The 25,959-nt window shown below is 54.4% G+C and overlaps 1 protein-coding gene across 1 annotated transcript in view; it reads left to right on the top strand.

Moving 5' to 3' along the window:
* Positions 1–25,959, top strand: part of Shank3 (SH3 and multiple ankyrin repeat domains 3) — a gene marked incomplete at its 5' end in the record, with an annotated part of 55,933 nt that overhangs the window by 23,460 nt on the left and 6,514 nt on the right. Inside the window, 10 exon segments of the mRNA XM_023702535.1 lie at positions 1–157; positions 932–1,045; positions 6,140–6,215; positions 6,424–6,506; positions 6,854–6,978; positions 7,076–7,208; positions 8,172–8,252; positions 16,728–16,858; positions 17,413–17,497; positions 21,021–23,274. The exon segment at positions 1–157 is cut by the window's left edge and continues 1 nt beyond it. Coding sequence (XP_023558303.1) covers positions 1–157; positions 932–1,045; positions 6,140–6,215; positions 6,424–6,506; positions 6,854–6,978; positions 7,076–7,208; positions 8,172–8,252; positions 16,728–16,858; positions 17,413–17,497; positions 21,021–23,274 — 3,239 coding nt within the window.

Consider the following 25,959-nt stretch of genomic DNA (forward strand, 5'->3'; position numbering starts at 1 on the left):
CCCGGCCCCACGTCCCCCGCGCCCCCCGCACCGCCGCCCCGGGGCCCGAAGCGGAAACTTTACAGCGCCGTCCCCGGCCGCAAGTTCATCGCCGTGAAGGCGCACAGCCCGCAGGGCGAGGGCGAGATCCCACTGCACCGCGGAGAGGCCGTGAAGGGTGAGGGGCGCGGGGGCGGGGCCGGGGGCGGCGGCGCAGCTCACGGGTGTCACGCCGGGGCATTTCAGTGTCACGATGGGGGATGAGTCTCAGGGGTCTGTGTGGAAAGACCCCATCTCCCGGCAACGCTTCCTTGACTGTGGGGTTCCTGTGTCACTTTTGGGGCATCTTCTCTGGAATTCCTTGAAATGTGTGGGGCCTTTGCCATCGTGGGAGAGGGCTGTGGACTGTGGGTGTCTGTATGCCCTGCACGTCCCTGTTGTGGGGTCTGCCTGATTTGTACGGCACAAGTCTCTCCCTGCGTGTGGGATCCTGTCCTCCCCTGCTCTGTGGCCATGGGGCCTGAGGTAGCAGCAGCCCTGAGGATCAGACTCCTGGTAAATCATATGGCCCAGTCCGCTGGCTATCACACAGTGACCCTGAGCTCTTGGTAATGACTCCTGGGTGGGTAGAAGAACCAGAATAAGTAGAGGGACAGTGGTCACTGGGCAGAGTCAGGAGTGGCCCCTGCTTCTGCCTGCTGTCCTCCCCAAATGCGTCCATCTGCATGCCTGTCCCCCATATGCCCATCCTGTGCCGAGCCCATCTGTTTGTTCCTGTCTCCTGTGTGGATCCCAAAATCTCCCCAGGGGAAAAGCCAAGAGGGGAAGGGAAGGGAAGGGAAGGGGAGCAAGGGCGAAGGGCATGGGCAGAACTTGAGCCTGCAGTGTTGGGGAGGCTGGGGTCCCCAGTTCTGCCCTCCACTAATAGCCTGCCTGACTTCTGTCCCTCCAGTGCTCAGTATTGGGGAAGGCGGATTCTGGGAGGGGACCGTGAAGGGCCGCACAGGCTGGTTCCCTGCTGACTGTGTGGAAGAGGTGCAGATGCGACAGTATGACACCCGGCATGGTGAGTGACCCTAGAACCCTCAGCAGCTTCTGAGGGCTCCACCTCTGCAATTCCTCTTTGGTATCCTTGGTCAAAAATCTGGATGTTTAGAGAGAAAAGAAAGTGAACTCACACATCCAAAGTAGATTTAAACTTGTGTGCACAGTGCAGGTGTCGGTGTGTGCATACATGCTTAGGAACATGCATATGTCTAACCTCACACCGGACCACACCTCACATGCAGTAGCCATACCTGCAGCAGGCCCACAGGAGATACATGCTGGTTGACAATCACACACGTGACTCCCTGGCACTCTAACTGCACCTCTAGCACAGTCCTCACAGAAATGCCAGGTGTTTAGAGCTTGCGATTCATGCGTGGCTGGCAGACCATAAGGAGGTCAGTGTGAGAAAAGAGGCGTTTTTCCAAAGTGGACAGATTGTCCAAGTGGGAAGAGCAGGAGGTCTGGCCTAGCCAAAAGGAAATGAGGCCAGTTGGGCCCCAAGGGGTGGTCAGGGTACCCTAGGGCGGGGGTGGTCTGAGGGCAGCTGCTGGACATAGCCCCTTCCTTAGCCAGCTGGAGCGCTTGAAGGTGCAGGCCAGCTCCAGCATTGGACACGTGGTCTTCCAGGAAGGACTCCTCTGGAAGCTGGGGTCTGAGGGCTCCTGCTGGTAGAAAAGGGCTGGTCCTTTGGAGTCTGCAGAATGATCTGGTTGGTTCTTGGAATTAAATGCTTGCAATTGGGCCCTCAGGAGGCTTCAAACCTATGAGTGTCCCTTCTGTCCTGGAGAGCTGCGGAGTAAGTTGAAGGCCTCCTGAGTCACAGAGGTCCTTGGTGATGAGCCTGGACTGAGGAGCATGTGTTCTTCCATTTGCATGTCTTGGGTCTTGGGTCAGGGCTGCTCTGTTCCCTTCCCTGGGTTTTGGACTTCCTTGGAGCCCAACCCCTGGCAGTGACTCTTGCCCTGTGCTGACCTTGAGGGGCCTAGGCTGGCAAGAGCTCTGATACTCTGCTGTCCTCTGCCCCATTCTGCTGACTCCCCTGGTGGCTTGGGGCAGGCTCCTTTGTTACTGTGGACATAGATGGAATCAGGTCCAGGAAAAAATTGGTTTTGGAGGTTTGGGCCCTAGGCAGGAGAGGCGGGTATAGCAACCTGTTGAACAGGAGCCAGTCCCATGCTCCCCCACAGCCTGGTTTTGGAGCTGTGGATCCAGGGACATTTGGACTTCAGTCTGAGGCTGAGGAGGAGGGAGTCTCAGGCTAGAGCAGATGCTTGTTATGTTTGTCCCACGCCAGGCCTTTGACTGGCTTCACAGAGGTCTGGCTTGGGAGCTGAAGGGGAACAGGCAGCTGCTGGTTGCAGTGGGTGTACTGGGTGCTATGTGAGGAGGTTGTGTGAGTGAAGTCCCCTGGACTGGCCTGAAGTAATCAGAGGGCTTTGAAGCAGAGGCAGTGTTTGGGCTGAGTCCTCTGAGTGTTCTGCAAAGAGGGCACCCTGTTGATTGTTTTTTCCTTTTACAGTGCGAGGGACTGAACTCAGGCTCTTTGGACTTTGCATCCAACCCTCTCTTTTTTTTTTTAAATTTTGAGACAGAGTCTCACTAAGTCATTGGATTGTCTATGCTGTGCTCAAACATTCTGTCCTCCTGCCTCAGCCTCTCCGAGTGCTAGGACTGTGTATGCGTTCCACTGTGTGGTGTCTTGGGAGTGTCCAGCACAGTGTTCTGGAGCTACATGTCAGTACTTTTCGTATCTGTGCAGTTCCGGGAGCTTAGCTGTTTTAAGAAGTGGTTGACATAGTTCAGCAGTCCTAGGAGGTAGCGATGTTTGCTAATGTCATTTCTAGGGGATCCCTTGGCTCAGAGGGGCAGGATCTTGTCAGGCTGGCATTAGGCTTGGGGCGGGGCATCAAGGCTGGAGTAGGAGGTATGGGGCTGGTCAGGTGTCTGTGGAAGAAAGGGAAAGGGTGGCACTGTGGTAGTAGCGGCTTGATCCTGCAGTTTAAGTTCAGGGTCACATCTGGGCAGAGCAGATCAGAGAGGTAAGTAGGGCAGGTCAAGACTGTGTAGAAGGGAAAGGGAGAACCATCTTGGGAGTGGTAGAGCTAGAGGCCTCCAGGCATTGCAGGGCTCTTTGGTACAGCGAGAGCGTGTGATCAAGGGGAGGGTGGGCATCAGAGGCCCCTTGATAGATGGGCTCGGTGGGTGAGCAGAGGGCAAGGGATTTGGGGAGGCTGCCTGCAGGGGGGCCGGGAGGAGCAGCCACGGCCTCCTAACATCAGCTGCATGCTTGGTCACTGCACTGGGGCAGAATCTCCATGTGGGACTCAGGCTAAGCTTTGGCTAAGGTCAAAGGGCAGCCCAGCAGCAGCAGACTCAGATTGCTGAAGGATCTGATTCAGGGATGGAATGGCAATGGAGAAGGACTTAAAGGCCAAGGAGGGCACACTGCGGTGGGGCATGGGCCAGGCTGGTGTCCAGGGTCAGTACCTGTTGTGGAACCAGGGCAGTCTTGGGTATTGAGTGAGCAGGACAAAGCAGAGCTCTAGTGAGAGGAAGTGGGGATGCAGTTTGCGCAGGAACCCTGTGATCCAGTGTGCCAGGATCCTCCCTTCCCTCCTTTCCCATCCCTTCTTCCCAGTTGGTCCTTGCTTAGGAGCTGGTGGTGGGCATTTTTCTTTCAGCTAGCTCTTATGTGTCTGGTTAATAAAACTAGAAAATAAATTTGTGTTATGTAATAAATACATTTATTTGGTTGACAAGTCTTAAAAACAAGAGGCTAATGATTGCAAATTTGGGGTCTTCTGAGGCAGGAACTGTGAGCATTTTGTGTGACTGGGCTGACTTGGGCAGGCTGTGGTGGAGGCCCAGGTGGGGGTTGCAGCCCCATCTTCATGATAATGATGCCTGGTCTGCACTGGCAGCTTTGGAACAGCAGGAAGGTATGTGGGGGGGTGGTTGGGGAGCGTCACCAATGGCCCCAACCCAGCCAGCTGATGCTGATGCTCCCTTGCCAGGGCCAGGATGATAAGATAGGCTACCAGCACCTGGGTCCCTGCGAGGAGACTCTGCCTGCTGTGTAAGGAGAGGCTAAAGGGAAATGGTTGCCTGCCTTCCTGAGAATCGCACACCCTCATGGCAAGGCCTGAAGTCTGAACCAGGGCTTCTCTGTGTCTTCTGGTGTAAATAGGGATTCTTTCTTCCATCCAGCCACTGTTCTATCTCTAAATCTCACTGTCCTTCGGCACACTTACTCATGCCACCATGCGTCTACTCATCCTGCAGCCCACTCAGTTCACTCAGCCCATCCATCCATCCATCCGTCCATCTATCCATCTGCCTACCACCCACCCAGTTCATCTATCTTATGTCTGTCTACCAACCAGATCCATGTATTGGTCTGTCCATTATTCATCTGTCCATCCACTCATCTATTTATATATGTCAATGCTTTGGTCCATCTAATTACCCTTTTTGAGACAGAGTCTCACTACATAGTGCAGGCTGACCTTGAACTCATGAGGATCCTTGTGCCTCAGCCTCTCGAGTGCTGGGATTACAGGCGTGTACCACCACACTCAGCTTCCGCTTACCTTTTGATATTCTTTCCATCTCTCAGCCCACCCATCCTTTTGTCCATGCAGCATAAGCCCACCCATCCACCTGGACAGTTGTACACTATCTTCGCTGCCTGTTGTATACCAGATAGTATGCTGGGTCATAAGACACAGTCTTTTCCTTTGAGGAGCTCACAGTTGGGGGACAGATCATAGTAGTGATATCCCTGTGATCTCTTGTTCCCACTCTGTTTGGCTCCTTCCGCTCCCATTGCATGGGTGCCACACCATCCCTAAATACCCCAGGCCAGCGCCCATTGTGTGGGCTTCACCCTGCTCACCCTGCTCCTGGACACCCCTTTACCCTGAAGCCTTCGTATGATCTCCTAGAACTGCACTTTTCCTGTACACTTGTGTGAGTTATCTCTTAAGTTCTGGCTGGCATTTGGCATGTTGTATGTTCATTGTCTCTTTCTCCTGTCTCTCAGCATAGTTTATTAAATCCATGACGCGGGGGGTCCTGGCCCTAGCTCAGTCCTTTAAGTGGCTGCTTCCACAAAGCTGTCAGCCTCAGGTTGCTGGAGTTCGAACCTCACAACTCTCCCCCTGGCCAAAAATGCCCTGAAGGCAGTCGAGGAAAAAAAAAAAAAAACAACAAAAAACCTTATGGGGGCCTGGCCTTAGCTCAGTTGTTTAAGTGGCTGCTTCCACAAAGCTGTCAGCCTCAGGTTGCTGGAGTTCGAACCTCACAACTCTCCCCCTGGAAAAAAAAACAAAAAAAAAACTTAAATCCATGACGCAGAGACTTTGTTCTCTACTACATTTTCAGAACCTAAAACAAATAGTGACTGGCACATAGTAGGAGCTCAGTAAATAACTATGGAAATAAAAAACCAAAATCCTGAAAAATGCTACAGTCAGAGAGCATCTTTGGGGAGCAGAATGGAGTGGGCAGAGCCTGAGGGGCAGGACCTGGTCACTTGGGTCATGGCTGAGGTGGGGCAGCAGACAGACCCTGGTCAGCTTTGTAGTGGCCAGAAAGGACTTTGAGAGGTCAGTGGACAGATGGGGACAAATTCTGTGGGATGTGGTAAAGTCAGGGAAGAGGACTCTTTGCAGCTCTGCTGCAGGAATGTCAGCAGAGACACAGGGCACTGTGGCAGAGAGCAGTGTGCTATGCATCGTGAGGATCACACATACTGGGAACTTACCATGTTCCTACACTGCAGGTCACAGACACATGCAGTGTGGACACAGTGTTGAACCTGGACTATGGCTTTGGGCTTTGCTGGCTGGCTAGTATTGGCCATGTCTGGTTTCCTGTGTTGGGCTGCATGTGCCTCAGGAGAGGTGAGTCAAGGTCGCTAGGGTAGGATTCGCTGCATGGTCCTCCAGCCTTCCTGCCTTAGGATCTGTGGGCCCAAGACCCCAGGACTTGGGGCCCCCACCTCTGTCTGTATGCAGCCAGCCCAAGTGTGTGTACAGCCAGCACCACTGACAGCAGTGTGGCATGCTGGAGGCTGTAGCCGTTTCTCAGTTCCTGATACCCCCTCCAGAAACCCGGGAGGACCGGACGAAGAGGCTTTTCCGTCACTACACGGTGGGCTCCTATGACAGCCTGACTTCACACAGGTACTGGCAGTTGGAACGGTGGTGTACACTCATGGGGTGTGGGTGGATGTGGTATGGATATCTACAGAGGGTAGAGGAGGGTGTGGAATGGTGTCATCACCTCTGCTTTCTGCTGTCACTGGGGTGGCCTGTGCTATGGGACCCTGCAGGGTCAGCCTGCCACCCTGTCTGCAGGGCTGGCCTTACTCTTCCTGCTTTCTTCTGTCAGCGATTATGTCATTGATGACAAGGTGGCCGTCCTGCAGAAAAGGGACCATGAGGGCTTTGGCTTCGTGCTCCGGGGTGCCAAAGGTAAGGGTGGTGCTGTGAGGGCCAAGTACAGGCTAGAGTGTCTTTGTGCTCCACCTCTGCTCCGCCCCTTCTGGGCCTGCCCATTTTCCTCTGCTGCTGTCACTGTCACTGTCACTGTCTGTGTTTGGAGTCCCAGTTCAAGGCAGTAATTCCCTCCCTCTATTTTTCCCTCCTTGCTGTGGGGAACCTGGAAGAGCAGGGGCCTTCCTGGTGGGAGTGAGGGGAGTCTTCAAGGGATGTGTGCTGGGTTCCTGGCTGGTGTGCTACTTGCCACCACCCAGCCTAGGTCATGTTGTGACCTGAGCTCAAGCCACACTGGTAAGGAGCCCTCCTGCTTGCCTCTGCAGCAGAGACCCCCATTGAGGAGTTCACACCCACACCAGCCTTTCCTGCGCTCCAGTACCTCGAGTCTGTGGATGTGGAGGGGGTGGCCTGGAGGGCTGGGCTGCGGACTGGAGACTTCCTTATCGAGGTGAGGCCTATCCTGACCCTTGTGGCCCAATAGGGTGCTGACCCCTGAGTCTGGGGAACATACCTAGGCACCCCTCCCAGCTGCTTCTCTGTCTCAGGTGAATGGGGTGAATGTGGTGAAGGTTGGACACAAGCAGGTGGTAGCTCTCATCCGCCAGGGTGGCAACCGCCTGGTCATGAAGGTCGTGTCTGTGACAAGGAAGCCAGAGGAAGATGGGGCTCGGCGCAGAGGTGAGGGCTCGGGCTGTTTTAGCTGACTTTCCCCTTTGCTCCTGATCTTAGCCCTTTAAACTCAGAGTCACATTTATCCCCATCCCTGACCCCATACTGCTATCAGATTCCTGAATTTAGACAAAATGCCCAAATTCCCAGCGCAGGGTGCATTTTTCCCTGGTACTAGATTCCCTTTTCCCTGACTGACCCCTTGCCTGGCTTCTGATCCCTGACCCCACATACCCTTCCTCAGATTCCCGCCCCCTCCTTCCCCGTCCCCCCAGCCCCTGGCGTAGCAGAGTCCTCCTTCCCGACACCACCAGCAGCTGCCTGGAGGCCGGGGTTGCCATGGCAACTGTGAGGTTGACGCTGCTGCTTATTGTCGGAGGGAAGGGGGAGGCGGCACCTGAGGGAAGAGGAAAAGCGTCTTCTCCCCGCGCCGCGCTGAACAGCCTGGGCCCAGGAGGCTTTGCCGCTGGCTCAGCCCGGCCAGGCCTGCGGCTTGGCGGGCCACACCCTGGTCCCCTGAGGAGCAGTGGTCATCAGGGTCCCTGGGTGGGGGGTTCTGGAGCAGCAGCAGCTGGCCTGGCAGGAGACCCTCCCAGCCCCCACCCCATGGCTTCGGTGCTGCCTTGCCAGGCCCTTAGAGCCTGCAGGGTGGGCACTAAGTCCAGATCCAGTCAGCACTCTGACCCCTACCGGCACCAGCTGAGCACCTCCTGAGGCCCAGGCTCTGGGAGTCTAAGGGGTCCCAAGGGCCCCAGAGGCCCCACTGCCCCAGCCCCAGGGCTCCCTGATCTCCCCGCACCATGAAGAAGTTTGCATCCAGCCGCAGCCTGAACAAGATCCTGGCACAGTGTGACTCGTCCTCGCGGGAGTACGAGGAGGTCCAGGCAGTAGAGCGCAAGTGGCACCTGCACCTGGCCACGCCGCGCCGCCTGCTGCTGGACAGGAGGTCCAAGGCCTCCCTCTTCTTTGCAGCCCCACCACCCCCCAAGAGGGCTCCTAGTACCACACTGACTCTACGCTCTAAGTCCATGACTGCAGAACTGGAGGAACTTGGTGAGCACTATGGGGGCGGTAGGGGACAGCAGGCAAATGGCCCAAGATGGGCAGACCAGAGTGGGAGACACCAGGGCCTGAGCTGGGCTGAGGCTGGGCGACCACAAGAAGAGACAGATGTGGGTGCAGATCCGGGGGTGGGGGGAGGTAGAGAAATTCAGTGCCTGTGGGTGAGAAGGAAACGGCGGCGTGTGGAAGGGTGAGGGCTGAGTGGCTGGAGGGGAGCTGCAAGACCACCAGCAGACAGCTGGGGAGCGAGGCCCGGCCCTGCAGCAAGTTTGCACACGCGTGCATGTGTATGTACATGTGCTGCTCCCAACTCCACGTCTCCAGTCTGACTTCGCTGCTGTGTTTTGTCCAAGTGGGGAAAGAGTAATGTGTGGCACCCCTGGGTCTGTTTCTGATTCTGCCACGCCCCAGCTGGGCTGTTTTTATGTTTCTTTTACTCTGGTGCCTGAATGTGCATTGTCCAAGACAGTCTGGGCACTGCTGGGACCTTTGTGAGCACTTCTAGTATGAAGATGGGATGGGGCCTTGGGGACTGCATGGAGGGTAGAGGGTGTGGGTGCTGATGGGCAGATTGAGGGACAACTTCAAGGTGACCCCAGACGGCATCAGCATGGGCCTGTTCCATGAACTGACTCTTTTTGACACGTGACAGTTAACACCCTTGTCTTGGGCACATCCCTGTGTATGTGACCACTGATGTGACGGTTGACACCTTTCTCACGGACATGTGCATATGTACATAACTGTGTCCTATTAACAGCCTCATGCTGGCTATCTCTCAGTGTATGTGGCTGTGTCCTGATCTGTGATGGCTGACAGCCTGGACACAAATACGTGTGACTTATCCTTTGGGTGGACATGATACATGTGGCCGTGAAGAGCTTTGTGGCTGTATTCTAGTCATCAGTAGCCTCCTTGCCAGGACATGTTATCGGTGATACATTCTTGTCTTCCATAGTATGAGCCCTGTCCCAGTGCCATAGTTGCTGAGGTTGTGGCTTAGTCTTGCTCCCAGAACTCTCTCTCTCTCTCTGACCTTTCACGTGGCCTGAGTCTGGTTCTTCCTCGCTACAGGCTGAGCTGCCTTATTCTAGCCAAGCTGTTTTGACTGTAGTTGTGGAAAACAGCTACCTAGATAGACTGGGCTGGCATGATCAGGATTTTCCTAGCCATCAGTGTTCAACATGCAGTCAGTTCAGAGTTGAGGAAGAAGAGCCCTTAGGTCTCAAAAATAAAGATAGAAATCAAAGCTACAGAAGCAGGGAAAACCAATTCTTTCTTAGCCAGTGGTGGAGGGTCCCAGGGCAGGGAGTAGGGGTTCTGAAGCCCACATAGGACTGGAAGACCTGGGACTAGCACAGCCTAAGAACTGGTGATCAGAGAAAAGTATGAAAGAGTGAAATGAAATGTTGAAGTTTTTACAGGATTTAAGAGAACTAAAAGTGCTAAGAGATGAGAATAAGATGGAAAAAGAATAAGCACATTTTAGAACTATCCGTAAAGAAATGTTACTGAAACAAAAGTATAGACTTAAAAATTTGTGCCTGGGATAAAAAGTGTACTAGGTTGAGGTGAAACAAGCAGGCAGTGAGAAAGTAAGTCTGAGTGACTGACTAGGTGGGATCAGCACAGCAGGAGATGGAGGTATGGCCCCACAGGACAGCTGGGGAGTGTGAGGTCAGCAGGCACCAGTGAGAAGGTCCCAAAGCCTGCCTGGTGGGAATCCCTGGAGTTGGTAAAAAGAAAGACGGTATTTATGCTGGAATTTTTTTTTTTTTTTTTTGATGGTACCAGGGACTGAACTCAGGACTTTGCACTTGCCAAGCAAGTGCTTATTTTACTGAAGTATCTCCCCAGCCCAAAAGACAGTATTTAAAAATTTCCCAAACATGAACAAAGATGGGAGATCCAAATGTGAAGTGTAAGTCCTAAGGAAGGAAATGGATCAGAAGAAAGCTTTAGAATACCACTGACAAACAGAAATCTTAAGAATTTGTGTGTGTGTGTGTGTGTGTGTGTGTGTGTGTGTGTAGCAGTAGATTACCTGACAGCAAGCTTCTTGTAGCAGAAGATGATGGAACGATGTGGGAAGTCCTCCTGGCTAGCCTCTGCACCCAGCCAAACCTGCTCCTGGAGGGAGCAAGAAATGCTTGCAGACTCCTGGTTCCAGGGTTGTAAGGGTTCATATCAGTCACAGATGGTTGACCTATCCATCGCATTGACCAGTAGACCACCCCAGTCACCTTCCACAGGCTGCTAGAGCTGTGTGCTCCATGCTCAGAGGGGACCTCCGAGGTTGTGCAGATGGGTTTTGGGCAGCCTGAGCGCTATGGTCCAGAGACTGCAGTTCTCTGCCCTATAAGTGGACTAAGACAAGCAGTGGTTTCAAGCTGACTACCTTACTGACTACAAGCAGCGAGATGACTCTTCCCCTGTACTCCAGAAGCAACAGGAGGGGGCTGCTGGGAATTACTTTGGATCCTGGTAGTCCAGAGGAGCTCAGCCACGGTATTAGGCTTTTCCTGAGCCTGGAGGAGGAGAAGGGGACAGCTCAGCACAAAGCTCACACCTCTGGGTCCAGCGTGCTGAATTCAGAGAAGGGCTGGGCTCCCAGGGGCTTGGAGAGCCACCCTGCACCCACGTCTTCCCCAGGAGGCCAGCACACTTGCCTGCTTCCTGACCACTCTCCTCTGAAATCTTCGATTGAGGAAACACGTAGGCATCCGGGCTCCCCAGGTGTCCGAGGGGCCACCACACAAGCCAGGGTTGCACTTTCCAAAGTTAGGCATGGGCTATATTGCTTACCCTCAACACAAATGTATCCATCCTGCCAGTCTCACCATCAGAAGCCCTACAGGATCCATAGTCTTACCGCCTGGAAAGGAGAAAGTGTGAGATGAGGAGGAGCAGGCAGTGGGGGTGAAGGTTCCTACCCAGGTGGCTTGTGCTATGTGGAGGAAGAGGAGGGAGGGTTCCTGTGAGCAAAGGCTGGGTGCAGAAAATTAAGGTTGTGGGGGCTGAGTGAGAAGAAGGGGTTGACACAGGGCCCTCCCGAGAGGTGGTGGAGGGAGTGCAAGGTGCCCCTGTTCCCTTCCTCAGGAGGGCTCCTCACCCTTCCCCTTGTGTACATCAGCTCAGCTTGAGTCAAAGACGTGTGGAGCCAGAGGCCAGGGAGACCAGGGCTGGGGCGCCTGGCAGGTCCAGGCTTCCTGTTCACTTTCTTAGGTGAAATCAGTTCTCTGTAATAACTGGGCTCCTTTCGCTTTTGTGATGAGAAGTTAGGGTAGGTGACATGCCTTTGTGCCTGTTACTGGCATCGGTGTGAGCAAGGGTTCTCTTCCACACATCCTTGTCTTGCGTTTTGTTAAAAATCTTCGGGGAGCGGCCTGTGTGTCTTGGTGGTAGAGTGCTTGCTCAGGGCCCTTGGTTCTATCCGGAGCAGTAGTCTGCCCTCCAAGACACCCCCCCAGGGAATGCCCCGACAGCCTCCTGGCACAGAATGCTCACTGGTGATTGACCACCTTTGCTTTCAGTGTCCTATGAACTTAGTTTTCACAGGTTCTTTTTCCCTTTTCTGAACAAACACTTGACTGTGGTTTGCTTGTGTGTGTTGTCATGTGCTCACATCTGTGTAGGCATGTGCATATGTGAGTGGCCATGTGGTGCATGCATGAGCATGTGGTGTGCATATATGCAAGTGTGTGTCATTGCCATGTACTAAGCAACACAGCATTTGGAGCACAGGAAAGACCTGTTGCTGGGCAGGCCCCTGAAGTCCTAGTTGGTAGGGAAGTGGGCAGTGGTGGGGCAGCATGGGGGATTGCGTGGAGTGGGTAAGTGTGAGTGGGCCCGGATGCCACGGGATGGAGCTGTCTCTTACCCCCTTTGCTCTGTTTCTCGATTCCAAGCCTCCATTCGGAGAAGAAAAGGGGGTAAGTCATCTGTCTGTGCCCCTAGGCCTAGCTCTTCTTGGTCCCTATTGGGGAATAAGTGTTTGATGATGGTGGCCTGGAATCCCGGTCATACTTGTTGTCCATCTTTGCTTTGGGGGTCTGACAGCAGCATGGTGAATGGCCTGGGGAGGACTGGTGGGGTATTGCCGTGTGTGTGACTATGTGGGATACAATGGGGAGGGGGTTGCACTGCTGTAGACCTCAGGGCTCCTAGGTGAGCTGGGAAAGGCCGTGGTGGGAGGGTCCTGTATGCTGTGGCCAAGAGCTGGAGAGGACAAGGGCTCCATGGAGCTTGTAGTAGTCAGTGACGGGGCCATGTTGGGATGTGGGCTTAAGGGTGTGCGGTTCTGGCCTGTGCTACATCTTTTAAAAATTTTTTTCTTTCTATTTATTTATTTATTTATTTATTGGATATAGGGTCTCACCAAACAGTTCAGACTCATAGTGATCCTCCTGTCTCAGCCTCCCCAGTGCTAGGATTATAGGCATGTACTACCATGCCTGGTTGGGGGGCTGACACAGGGTTCCAGAGCCAGCATGGCATGGCTGGCTGGTACCAGGGATTGAACTCGGGTCTTTGTGCTTGCGAGGCAGGTGCTCAGACTGCTGAGCTATCTCCCCAGCCCTGTGCTGCATTTTTTTTGTCTGTCATTTTGGGCCTGCCTCTGCCTGGGTTGTGGGCCCCACTACTGCTACCTTGTTGGATGGAGCAGGACTAGGGTCATAGGACAGTCCCTTCAGAGTAGGGATGTGGGTCCCATAGCCCTGGGAAAGGATCTCTGAGCCCCCTTGCTGGCACCCATGCTGCTGACTTGCCTACCCTGTCTTCAGACCAGATTCCCTGTGTGTCTTTTGGGGGAAGAGGACAGGGTTGCCTAAGCCTGATAAGAGGTCCAGTGTTTGGTGGTTTGGGGGCTTAGCTTTCTGCTGCCCTTTCTCTGCCTTTTGGGTAGGTGGGAATGAGGCCCTGGTGGGACCCAAGGTGGTCTCAGGCATGTGTTTAAGCGCACGTTGTCTGGGCACATAGTGCCCCTTCTGGCATGGGCTCTTCTGACCCCTGCTGTGTTCCCCAACTTCAGCAGCCCTCTGCTCCCTGACCCCCAGTCTCCCGTTGTCTTTGCGGTATTAACAGGTCATGGTCTCTAAATGTCCCTGCTCTGTGGACATTCGGGATATTATGGTTCCGCCCTCCAGCGCATTAGTGGGGCTTCTGCAAGACTGTGCTGTGACCTGTGTGCCTCTTGCAGCTGGGGAAAAGTAGCAGAGATTTGTAACCCCACAGGCCCTCACCTCTGCCTGGGCCCCCACACATTCTGCCCTATATCCAGATGACCTGCATCGGAGGCTGGTGGCAGTGCATAGATCTGGCTCACGATGGGCTTTATTTCCTTCAAGTACCTAAAAATAATTTTTAAAAGATATTTATTTTTTGTTTTAGTTTTGAGATTGGGTCTCACTATGTAGTTTAAGATGGACTTGAACTCACTATCTCGGCTGGCCTTAAACTTGTGATCCTCCTGCCTCAGCCTAAGTGCTGGAATTACAGGCATGTGCCACCATGCTCAGTTTAAAAATTATTTAGGCTGTGTTTACTAGTTATGTTGGGGGTTTATGTCAGCCTCATCAATTTGTCATTTCCTTTTTTTTTTTTTTTTTTGTATGCTGGGGATTGAACCTAGGTTTTGCACATTTTGCACACTAGACATATGTCCTAGCACTGAGCTATATAGTCCCATCCCTTTTTAAAATTCTGAGATAGGTGCTTAATGTATTGCCCAGCCTAGCTTTGACTTTGTGATCTTCCTGTCCCAGCCTCTTGAATAGCTAGGATTATAGGCATGCATCACCTTGCTCAGTTTCATTTGTGTGTGTGTGTGTGTGTGTGTGTGTGTGTGTGTAATTTATTTTTAATTTTTATTTTATTGTTTGTATAGCTCGTTGTTGCAGGGTTTCACTGTGCAGCTCGTACTTGTGGTGACCCTTCCACTTTCAGCCTCCCCAGTGCTGGGATTACAGGTGTGCACATTCAGACTCTGGCTGTCTCAGTCCGCTCTGTGGGCTGGGCTGGCACAGCATGTGGTGCTGGGGGTTGAACTGTGGTTCCTGCACTTGCCTAAGCTTGCCTAGGCAGGCACTTTAGTCTGCTGAGCTATCTCACTGGCCACCCATGTCTGTGTGTAATTCATATATATATATATATATATATATATATATATATATATGTTTTTTTTTTTTTTTTTTTTTTGTAGTACCAGGGATTGAACTCAGGACCTTGTGCTTGCCAGGCAGGCACTCATGCCACTGAGCTATCTCCCTGGTCCTATTTTTCATTTTTACTTTTTTTTTTATTTTATTTTATTGGTGGAACCAGGGATTGAACTCAGAACCTTGCGCTTGCCAGAGAAGTGCTTATTCTACTGAGCTATCTCCCTGCCCCCCTCCTTTTTTTAAAGACAGAATCTCACTATGTAATTTAGGTGGGCCTTGAATTCATGATGTAGCCTAAACTAGCCTTGAGGCCTCCTGACTCAGCTTCCTGGATGTTGGGGTTACCTGACATTTGCAGAGCTTGATTCTTTTCCTCTGGAAAACAGGGCTCCATCACTGTTGTCTCTGAGCTACAAGAGGTGCTTTGCTGATGTGTACACACTTCTTCGGGCTTCTGAGCACGGTGTGCTGGACCCAGAGATGCACCTTTTTTGAACTCACAGCTAGAGTGGCAGTGTGACTTGTTAGGAGACAGACTACCGGTGTTTATGTCTTGTAATTAAGTGTGATCTCTTATCTATAATCTGGGGCATTTTAGCTCTGTGTCTGCTTCACTTTGCTCCTGGGCAAAATGAGGTTGAGAGTGGGCTCTTCGTAAGGTTTCTGTGGGATTTGCACAAAGCCCTGCACATACTGGACATCACCAAGGACTCAACACCAGGTGGCAGTGGTGGCTTCATCTTAAAGGAAATTGCTCATCTTATCACCAAAACAGATGAGAAGGCCTTTCGAACAAACCTGGGGTGCACCTGGACCCATTACCTGGTGGTGTTGGAAGCCATGGATGGGCCCTATGAGCTACATTTCAGCATGTTTTGCTGGTGACCTATGTTGGTCAGGGTACAGACTGGGCTCCAGCAGAATATGTACTTTTCCTTCTAAGGACTTGCTAATTGTGTGGGGAGACAGGAGCCAGGTGTTCTGAGCATGTGCTTAGGTGTGCATGGAGGCAGCATTTACGGGCTCCTCTGTGCTGACGCGCCCTGGAGCTGTGGCGTGCAGGTGCTGGGTCTGCAGTGAGGGCAGACTCACAGAGTATATGGATGGGTGGCAGGTGTGCAGTTGGGTCTGGGTCGGGTACCAGATAGTGTCAGGGCATCATCTTACAGCAGTTGCCAAGTGGATTGCAGGGGGACCCATCAGGTACTGGTGAACAGGCGCAGGTTGGGCCTGGAAGGAGCAGGTGTCCAGGTGGTCCACAGATCTCCAGCAGGGATACTTTGCAAGTGAAAAGATACCAGAGCAGTTTTCTGGGGTGGGGTGGGGCCCAGGGCCATGTGCAGCCTGAGGGGTGAGTAGGGCTAGGTGAGGCTCTGTGTGAGAGGCTGGTGTAGTGGCCAGGTAGACACGGGTACTGTCCCCAACCACTGCTGCATGCCCTGAGCACTGACCTGAATGTGTCTCCCTGGGGGGATATCTAGCCCTCAGACATGTTAGTTGGACATTTTCAAATCTGTTCGATAAGCAGGAAAATGTTAATTTCACTTTAATAAAAACAAGCAGGGCCGGGGAAATGGCTCAGTGGAATAAACGCTTCCCTGGCAAGCGCAAGGGCCTGAGTTCAATCCCTGGTTCTGCCAAAAAAAAAAAAAAAACCAAAACAAGCAAAGCTTTTCTTTTATAATGGACTTGAACACACCCGAGGCCTTCTGGTGCCTTTCCACCCCCTGGGGCATATTAAGAATCAGTCCTCCTGAGGCCTCCACACCAGCCCTCTGCTCTCTGGCGCCCACTGCTTGCCAAGGGCCTGGGGGAAACCCTTCCAGAAGGGTCTTTCCAGCCTCACCTCCCATCCCTGCTGGAGCTGCCTTTTCTTGGGGTGAAGGAGGAAGATTCTTTCTCTGCTGTCTATATCAAACCCTGTGTAGATTCCTAGCCCAAGCTTTTTCAGGGAGGGTCCTCTACTTGCCTGTTCATTTACTATTGGCTTGTCCACCCGTTTGGACATCCATGGATTCCTGGTCGTACACTGGGTTCCCAGGCTGTGGTCCCTAGTAGCTGGCCCTGGCTTGTGGTGGGGGTCAGGCCATGTACTGAGAACAGGCATGGAGTGGACTGAGAGTCGGTGAGATACAGCTGTGAATGGTTCTGTCCCTCAGCTTTCCTACTCTTGGTCAGTCCCAGTGACTCCTTAGGGTCCAGGCTGCCAACCTTGGGCAGTGAGGAGCCCAAAGACAGTCCTGTCAGCGTCATGAGGCAATGGGCTGGGGTCTAGGGCTGAGAGTAGCTCTCCTTGGCTGTGCAGAAAAGCTGGATGAGATCCTGGCAGCTGCTACGGAGCCAACACTGAGGCCAGACATTGCGGACGCCGACTCCAGGGCAGCCACTGTGAAGCAGCGGCCCACCAGCCGGAGGATCACTCCTGCGGAGATCAGTGTAAGCCGGCAGGTGGGCCCTGGGGACAATGGTTCTGGCTCCTCTTTTCTGAGAGGCGGGTCCTTCTTTTGGACCCCCTCTCCACAGGGGATGCAGTATCCCATGGCTTCTCTTGGAGGCCCTTGGGACACCTCAGCACCCATGGTTCCCACTCTGTGGCTGCTGCTTGTGATGCCCTGGCCTCAGGTAGCTTCTGTGTTACTCCAGAACCACTTGGGCCTGCCAGTCCCCTGGGGCCACAATCCAGTGTCCCTGCCTCTGTCCCGTCCCCAACTTGGCACTTTCTGGGCCCCTGTCCCTCCTGTCTCCAACTCAGGCAGTGCCCAGGATCTGTCTCCATTGTGTCATTGTCTGTTCTGCCACATGACCCAATCCCTGACTGGCTGCACTTCTGCTGCCTGAATGCAGGGGCTAATTCCTATGTCCAGTGCCACTGGAGGGGATCCATGAAGTTGTAGTCTCCAGCTTAGTAGGAATGGGGGGATGGACGGAGAACTGGGGACCCTGGTGCCCTGGAACCTCCATGTTCCCCCTCCCCAACCCCCCCCCTACAGTCATTGTTTGAGCGCCAGGGCCTCCCGGGCCCAGAAAAGCTGCCGGGCTCTCTGCGGAAGGGGATTCCACGGACCAAGTCTGTAGGTACGGCTGGGGGTGGGGCTGCATGGGGCCTGGAGGGATGGGGCTGGGTCAGGTGGACTCAGCTGGAGGACCCTGCCTCTCCCTGCCCCCAGCTGGGGCTTCCAGTTCCCCAAGGCCCACTTGTCCCTGCCCAGCCCAGGGAGCTCATTTTTTTAGTGAACATAAGAGATTAGTCTGTCCCCAGCTCAGAGAAGCACTTCTGGAAGAAACCTTAGAATTCCTTGACCAGCCTTGCTGCCCCTTCCTCCTCCCACTACTCTTGTCCACTGGGCAAACCACCCTCAGCCTGTCACTTCTGCCTCCTACCAGCATGGAGTTCTTGTCGTGTCCCCCCCCCCCCCAGTCAGCCATCTCCTGTCCTGGCTGCAAGTCTGCATTCTTACTCTAAAGCTACCCTTTCCTTGAATCTGTCTCTCCTCCCCTTCACAGCCAGTTTTCCCCAAATGGCCACTTGTGCTTGCGCAGTCTCCTGACCCTCACACCCTCACATGCTGTGAACCTGTGACAGAAACTCCATATCCCAAGCTGAAACTGCTCTCAGCATCTCTGCCCAGGGTGTCCTTCCTGACTTCTGTGTACTTTGCTCCCTCCTTCCTGAGACTCCTCCCTCTGGCAGTGCTTCCTGGTTTCCCCTCCATTCTCAGGCTATGCCTGTTGAGTGCCCACCCCAGCTGCCCCAGTGAGAGGCCTTCTCAAAGCATCCTCTCTGGATCTCATCCGTTGGGGCCCTGTAGGCCTCCAGTCATGTCACACCCACCCTTGGCCAGCTCCTTTCCAGGTGCCAGGCTTGGACTTTCCTGCAGACCTCTAGTCTTCCCTGCCTGTGACCTGGGCATCTACCCACATGTCCCTGTGCGCCCACCATACTCACCATCTGCTCCTGTATGCAGACCTTGCTTAGACTGCCCTCAGGTGGACGCTGAGTGTGCGGGCAGTGGTTCATTTCATACAGCAGCCGTATTGAGCAGCACCATCTGTTTAACTGAAGCCCTGAGAGTTAACATGGTTTGCCCATGGTTATGTGGCTGTCTTACCTGTCTGCCATCCACCCTCATATGAGCGTCTCATGTACCCCAGAACTCCTGCCTACTCCAGGCCAGCAATGGAAGACCTTTTAATACTTTGAATACTAGCTGTAGGGATGCATTTGAGTTTAGACTCAGGATAAATGGGAGTTTATAGGGGACAGTGGAGCAGACTGCTGACACAGCCAGTGTTTAAAAATCAGTCATTCATTGATTACCAGGATCAGTTTTACAGTTGGAGAGAAGAAGGTTGGTGAGATTGCAGCTATTTTGGACTGAGAGGTGCTCTTCCCTGAATTCTCTGATGGTTTTCTTTCCTCTGCCTCACCTGACACATTTGGGGTAGGCTACCTGAAAACTCTGTCCAAACCAGGCATCATTGTCTTGAAACTGGACCACAGCTTTGTTCTCAGGACCTTCTGTCCTGTCCTCTGTCCCTTCTCTCTGGCAGAGGTGGCTTTCTGCAGTGTAGTTATCCCTCTACCTCTCCCTGCTAGACCCTCATCTTAGGCCCCAGGGGCCAGCACTAGTCCTCTCCTTGTCATCTGGGAATCTGGTCTTCCAGCACTTATTTTACTCACTTGGCCTCACCCTGTGGATAGCCAGTCCTTCAGGCCTGCCTTGTCTATGGGCTGACACCATAGATCCAGATCTGTGCCCTTGCTCCGTAGGCCCCAGGTGGCTGGGAGGCTTGCTCCTGTGTTCTCTTGACAGTTAGGTGACAGGTGCTTATGGTTGGCATCCAGCTGCCAACATGAGTAATGCCAGGTTCCCTGGGCTCTCCCTCTGTGCTGGCTGTGTGGTGCTGGAGACATGATGTAGCTCTAGAAACTGCAGGACTCTGTCCATGAGGCCCCTAATGCCCACCTCCAAGGCCTGGCCAGGCTCACCTTGGAGGCTGTTCAGGCTGAACTCTACCTGGGCACATGCTCATGCTCAGGTCCTACACCTGGAAGCTTGCACTCATTGCACTCAGAAAGCACTCTTGGTACTGTTGTGATATTCAGGGTCACCTTTGCCCTGGGTGGCATCAAAAGGAACTCCCAGTCCATGCTGAGCAAGTGGCTTTTCTTTACCCGGAGGCAGAACTTGGCATGTGATTAGCATTAAATTTCCTCGTTTTCATCCTAACACGTCACTCCCGCCTTCAACATCCTTGAGGTGCACTAGTTCTTCCTGCATAGCTAACACACAGCGTGTGGGTGTTCAGTGCATGTTCGTGTGCTGTGCAGGGGTGCAGTTGGGAGGAGACCCAGGGCTAGTGGGCAGACTGTCCAGCAGTGGGAGGGAAGGCAGACCTAAAAATAACATGATACCTCAGCCACCTTCCCGTAGTGCTGCTGCCTGCTTAGCCCTGTAGTGTAAACCTTAAATGGCCCCAAACTGGGGAGGGTCTGCCATAGATGAGACTGGTACTCCTAGAAGTGGCAGGGTGGAACAAGAATTCAAGTCTAAGTGTAGCCAGAGTCCACCTTGCTACACTTGCAGTGGCAAAGAGCAGTCCGCCTGAAGCGCAGCAGTGCTTTGTGGAGCCTCACACACAGTTGTGGAGGCTAAGGATTTCTGGGCTCAAGGACCAGTGGCCTGCACTGGAGTAAGGTCCTAACAGTGCTGATCAAGCCCGGACCAAGGCCATGCTGGTCCTCTACACCTCAGGTTGGGCAGCCCATCCATGTGGCACAAGTGCCCACATTATGTCTCAAAGACATAGGTTCTGATGGGTTCTAGCTGGCTCCAGGATCTTAGTGACATCTGCAAAGAGAGTAGGAGGCTTTTAATCTGTGTTACCCATGAGAGAACAGGCACAGCGGGCTTAGAGCCTAGTCTCAGGCCATCACATAGCCTATAGAGGATTGGCACAGTTCCTTCTATTGTCCACCCATTCTTCCACTCACCCATCCTTACTGAGTTTTGGCCACTGCCTCCATCCACAGCTCGGAGCTCTTCTTCCCAGGGGCAATTTCTTGGAGGGGCTTCCAGGTTGCCTTCCCAGTCCCCTGCCTGGGCATCAGGAGTGGCTCCGTTGCCATGGTGGTGCTATATGGCATCTGCAGTTGTCCCTCCGTCCTGCAAGGCAGGGGTGTGTGCATGTGTCTGTCACCTTTTCTCTGGCCATCGCCCTCAGACTTTTGGACTGTCAAGTTTCTGAGCTGACCTTTTGAGGTCTAGTGTGGGAGCTCTGTATCCCCCTGCCAGGTCCTCAGCAGTTTCGTCCTCACGCCTGGGGATGGGGCTGCCCCTGCCCTCCTGAAATGTCTCTCACAGCTCATTCAGTGTGCTGAGGCTTGAGGTGGTCAGGTCGGGTCCTATCTGGAGGCCTGCCCTGGCCGGCCACTTCCACTTTTGCCCAGTAGCCTTCCTCCCCATCAGCTGGATTCCTGGTTGGCCTTGCTCATTGCTCACGCTGTGGGCTACCCTGGCCCTGACCCCATTTTGAGAGGGGTTGCTGCCACTTCGGAGGGCCTGGCTCATGTGCCCCTCCGTCCGTCCGTCCACAGGGGAGGACGAGAAGCTGGCATCGCTGCTGGAGGGGCGCTTCCCGCGGAGCACGTCTATGCAGGACTCTGGGCGCGAGGGCCGCGGCATCCCGCCCCCTCCTCAGACTGCGCCGCCACCTCCTCCTGCACCCTACTACTTGGACTCGGGGCCACCGCCCGCCTTCTCACCGCCGCCCCCACCCGGCCGCGCCTACGACACGGTGCGCTCCAGTTTCAAGCCAGGCCTGGAGGCGCGCCTGGGCGCGGGTGCCGCGGGCCTCTATGAGCCCGGTGCCCTCGGCCCACTGCCGTACCCTGAGCGGCAAAAGCGCGCACGCTCCATGATCATCTTGCAGGACTCCGCGCCTGAGACGAGCGATGTTCCCCGGCCCGCGCCCGCGGGCACGCCGCCTGAGCGCCCGAAGCGCCGGCCACGCCCGCCGGGCCCCGACAGCCCCTACGCCAATCTGGGCGCCTTCAGCGCCAGCCTCTTCGCACCATCCAAGCCGCAGCGCCGAAAGAGCCCGCTGGTGAAGCAACTGCAGGTGGAGGATGCGCAGGAGCGTGCAGCACTGGCTGTGGGCAGCCCAGGCCCGGTTGGGGGCAGCTTCGCAAGGGAGCCATCTCCGACGCACCGTGGGCCCCGGCCAGCTGGCCTTGATTACGGAGCTGGCGACGGTCTGGGAATGGCATTTGGGGGCCCAGGACCGGGCCCAGGCAAAGAGCGGCGTCTGGAGGAGCGGCGGCGTTCTACCGTGTTCCTGTCGGTGGGTGCCATCGAGGGCAGTCCTCCCAGTGCCGACCTACCCTCCCTGCAACCGTCCCGCTCCATCGATGAGCGCCTTCTGGGGGCTGGCGCCACTGCTGGCCGCGACCTACTACTCCCTTCCCCAGTCTCTGCTCTGAAGCCATTGGTCAGCGGCCCAAGCCTTGGGCCTTCCGGCTCCACGTTCATCCACCCACTCACTGGCAAGCCCTTGGACCCCAGCTCTCCGCTAGCCCTCGCGCTGGCTGCCCGAGAACGGGCTCTGGCCTCACAGGCGCCTTCACGGTCTCCCACGCCAGTCCACAGCCCTGATGCTGACCGTCCCGGACCCCTGTTTGTGGATGTGCAGGCCAGAGACTCAGAGCGAGGGCCCCTGGCCTCCCCAGCCTTCTCTCCACGGAGCCCCGCCTGGATTCCTGTGCCTGCCCGCAGGGAGGCAGAGATGGCCCCCCGGGAGGAGCGGAAGTCACCCGAGGACAAGAAGTCCATGATCCTCAGCGTCTTGGACACGTCCTTGCAGCGTCCAGCAGGTCTTATTGTTGTGCATGCCACCAGCAACGGGCAGGAGCCTAGCAGGCTCAGAGCTGAAGAGGAGCGCCCGGGTACCCCGGAGCTGGCCCCAGCCCCGATGCAGACAGCTGCTGTGTCAGAGCCCCTACCCAGCCCCCGTGCGCAGCCCCCTGGCAGTGCCCCAGGAGACCCTGGGCCAGGCCAGGGAAGCTCGGAGGAGGAGCCAGAGCTGGTGTTTGCTGTGAATTTGCCACCTGCGCAGCTGTCCTCCAGTGATGAAGAGACCAGGGAGGAGCTGGCCCGCATTGGGCTGGTACCTCCCCCAGAAGAGTTTGCCAATGGGATCCTGCTGGCCACCCCACTCCCCGGCCCGGGCCCCTCGCCCACCACGGTGCCCAGCCCGGCCTCAGGGAAGCCTAGCAGTGAACCACCCCCTGCCCCTGAGTCTGCCGCTGATTCTGGGGTTGAGGAGGCTGACACTCGAAGCTCCAGTGACCCTCATCTGGAGACCACAAGCACCATCTCCACAGTGTCCAGCATGTCCACTCTGAGCTCAGAGAGTGGGGAACTCACCGACACCCACACCTCCTTCGCTGACGGACACACTTTTCTACTCGAGAAGCCACCAGTGCCTCCCAAACCCAAGCTCAAGTCCCCGCTGGGGAAGGGGCCGGTGACCTTCAGGGACCCGCTGCTGAAGCAGTCCTCGGACAGTGAGCTCATGGCCCAGCAGCACCATGCCGCCTCTGCCGGGCTGGCCTCTGCCGCCGGGCCTGCCCGCCCTCGCTACCTCTTCCAGAGAAGGTCCAAGCTATGGGGGGACCCCGTGGAGAGCCGGGGGCTCCCTGGGCCTGAAGACGACAAACCAACTGTGATCAGTGAGCTCAGCTCCCGCTTGCAGCAGCTGAACAAGGACACACGCTCCTTGGGGGAGGAACCGGTTGGCGGCCTGGGTGGCCTACTGGACCCTGCCAAGAAGTCACCCATCGCAGCAGCTCGGTGAGCAGGATGATGTGGGGAGGGACCTGTCCCTGTCTTCTGTTCCTCTTTCCATCTGTGAGCTTCCTTCTGTTCCTTGTTCTGTCTCATTTCTCACCTCTGTCTGGTCTTACTTTGCTGTCTGAGAGAGAGGGCTCTTAAGACTGGAGTTCCTTAGGTCCCTGTTGGTGCTGGTGGTGGGACTGGCATTTAGAAGATCTGGGTGGTCCTTGAGCACTGTTGGAGGCGCTCCCGGAGTCCCCTGCTCCAGGGCTCCTGCTGGCTCTCCCTAGCTCCTGATCTAAGCTGCCTCTGTCATGAAGGATCTTTTCACTCTGTTCACTGCAGCAGCAGCTCCATCTCCTTGGTGCTCTGGCTTGTCCTTTGTCTGCCACCCCAGCCCTCTTTTGTCCTCTCTGGGATGGTGATGGCATGGCTGTCCTGTCTGTCCCAGGGATGCCTCCAGTCTTGCTTCATTTTGTGACTCAGTGCACTGGGTTTTTCTTTTGGGAATTTGCCATTTTCTGTTTTCTGCCTGAAAATACTTATCTCATAGCAACCTCTTCGAACCCCTTAAACACAGATTCCTGTGTCTGATGTGTGAAGTGTATGCACGAGACAGGTGGAAGCCAGGTGTGATGGCACATGCCTATAATCCCAGTTGCCGTGGAGCCTGAGGCAGGAAGACAGAAAGTTTGAAGGAACTCTGAGCAATTCAGCTCCACTCTTTCAAAATAGAAGGGCTAGAATGTTGCTCAGTAACAGAGCACTGGGCTGGCATGTACAAGGCTCTGGGTGCAATCCCCATTACTAGGGGAAAATAGGTTGAAGTCACTGTATGCCCTGTCACTTCTCTTGCTTCTGTTCCTCTGTCTGTCCTGCATCAACTCTGGGTACCTGAGGAAAGTGCTGGCATGGGGAGAGCTGACCAAGAGACTGGAAGTGGCTGAGGCTGTTGATACTCTGTCTGGGCAGAAGCTGCCAGAGCCCCTGGGCTGATCCTCTGGTCCTTCCTGGGGGAGCCCCTCTCCAAGGCTCCCCTGTGGGCAGCTGGATGCGGGCAGCAGCTGACTGTGCCTGGCTAGTCTCTGGTTTGCATTTCTCAAGCTGTTTTTGCCTCTGTTCAGAGGTTTTCCCATTCCAGTTTGGATGGGACACCACTTACTGATTATTCTTTGTTGTCCTGAAGAATACCTTAGTGGGCCCTTCATTGGCCCCTATGTCAGCAGAGTTCACAGAGGTGAGCAGTGCATAGTTTAAGGACCACATGTCTTAATAATGGCCTTCCCTTCTGTCTTCTTCCAGTTTAGGGTTCAAAAGCTGAATAGTGTGGGAGCTCCCAGTGCCTCTCCTAGGAGGTCCAGAAACTGCTCCAGCTTGTGTTACCATGAGGGCTTGCTCTGTACTTGGTTCTCTCTCAGCCTCTTTTGGCTCCCACTCCTTTGAAAGCTTCTTCCCAGCAGAGCAGTGTGGAAGATAACCTTTGAATAGGCACCGTAGGTGTGGACCAGCTAGGGTGAGAGGCCAGAGTCTCAGGCTTCTCCGTAGGACCAGCTTCCCAAGAAGGAGGGTCTCAGGACCATCCGCCACCAGCCTCTGTTCTCCCTCTCTGCTTCTCTCCCACCACCTCTTCTGTTACTTTTTGTGTCTTCATCTTGAAAGTCGAAGCCATTAAAGTGGCACAGTGCCTGGCTGTCAATAAACACTTGTCAAGTGAATGAAAAAGTAAAGCTAAACTCAAACACTCTTTTTCAACTTGAGATTCAAGGAGGTGGCTTGGGGCAAATTTCACATGACAGATATTTCGGCTCAGGTCTGTGGGTACTGAGTGCCCACAGTTGGGCTCAGGGGAGCCCAGTTCTTGTCACTGGCTCTGGCTCCCTTGAGCAGCTGGCTGTCTCCAGGTGATCCTCAGCTGGAACCTTCCATATACTCCTTCTCTAGACTCATCCTCCCGGTGACCTTTGGGATTCACCTTGACTGGGATAAAGTTCTCTTAGTCTGTGGCTCTGTGCTTTATCAGTACCCTGCAGGAAGGGCAAAACCAGAACTCTGACCCTTTCCTCTTCCTGTAGGTCAGTGAAAAATGAGCTGCTTTTGCTTGGTGGTTCCTGCACAATTTCAGCATCTTCTTGGCTTCCTGTGACCCTGATTTTCAGACTTGTCATTGGGGTCATTGGCCAGGTATGACCAGCCTATCTGGCAAATGGGAGCTTTGTGTGACAGAAGGTACTCTCCAGAGAAGCCAGGCTCTGGACAGTCTGAAACAGCTAATGTCCCTTCTGATAGTACCTTTGCCAACCTCAACAGCCTGCCTTTGCTTGATTTTAACCCTCAGCAGGTCATATCTCAGTTCTTTGATTAAGTCGCTGCTGTCCCTCCTTTGTGAAGTGGTAGTGCAGTGAACGGACCTCAACCTGGCAGAAGGGCCTGCTGTATTGCCAGCCATGCACGTGTGAGCTGACACGAGACACTCAGATACCAGGTTAAATTTGAGAGTCCTTTACGGAAAAGTAAGCCTGGAAATATGGCTCTGTCAACTATTCTGTTAGAGAAGCAAAAAATAATATAATCCCCATTTTCCAGGCAATAAACCTGAGGTTCCAGAGAGTCATTCTGTCCAGCAAGTGGTGGCATATCTAACCCTAGGCTTGTTTTCTGTCTACTATGGCCTGGAATCTATGTCTTTAAACCCTTTTTGATGAC

Source organism: Octodon degus, unplaced genomic scaffold, assembly GCF_000260255.1.
Source record: "Octodon degus isolate 3935 unplaced genomic scaffold, OctDeg1.0 scaffold00153, whole genome shotgun sequence".
Lineage (NCBI taxonomy): Eukaryota > Metazoa > Chordata > Mammalia > Rodentia > Octodontidae > Octodon > Octodon degus.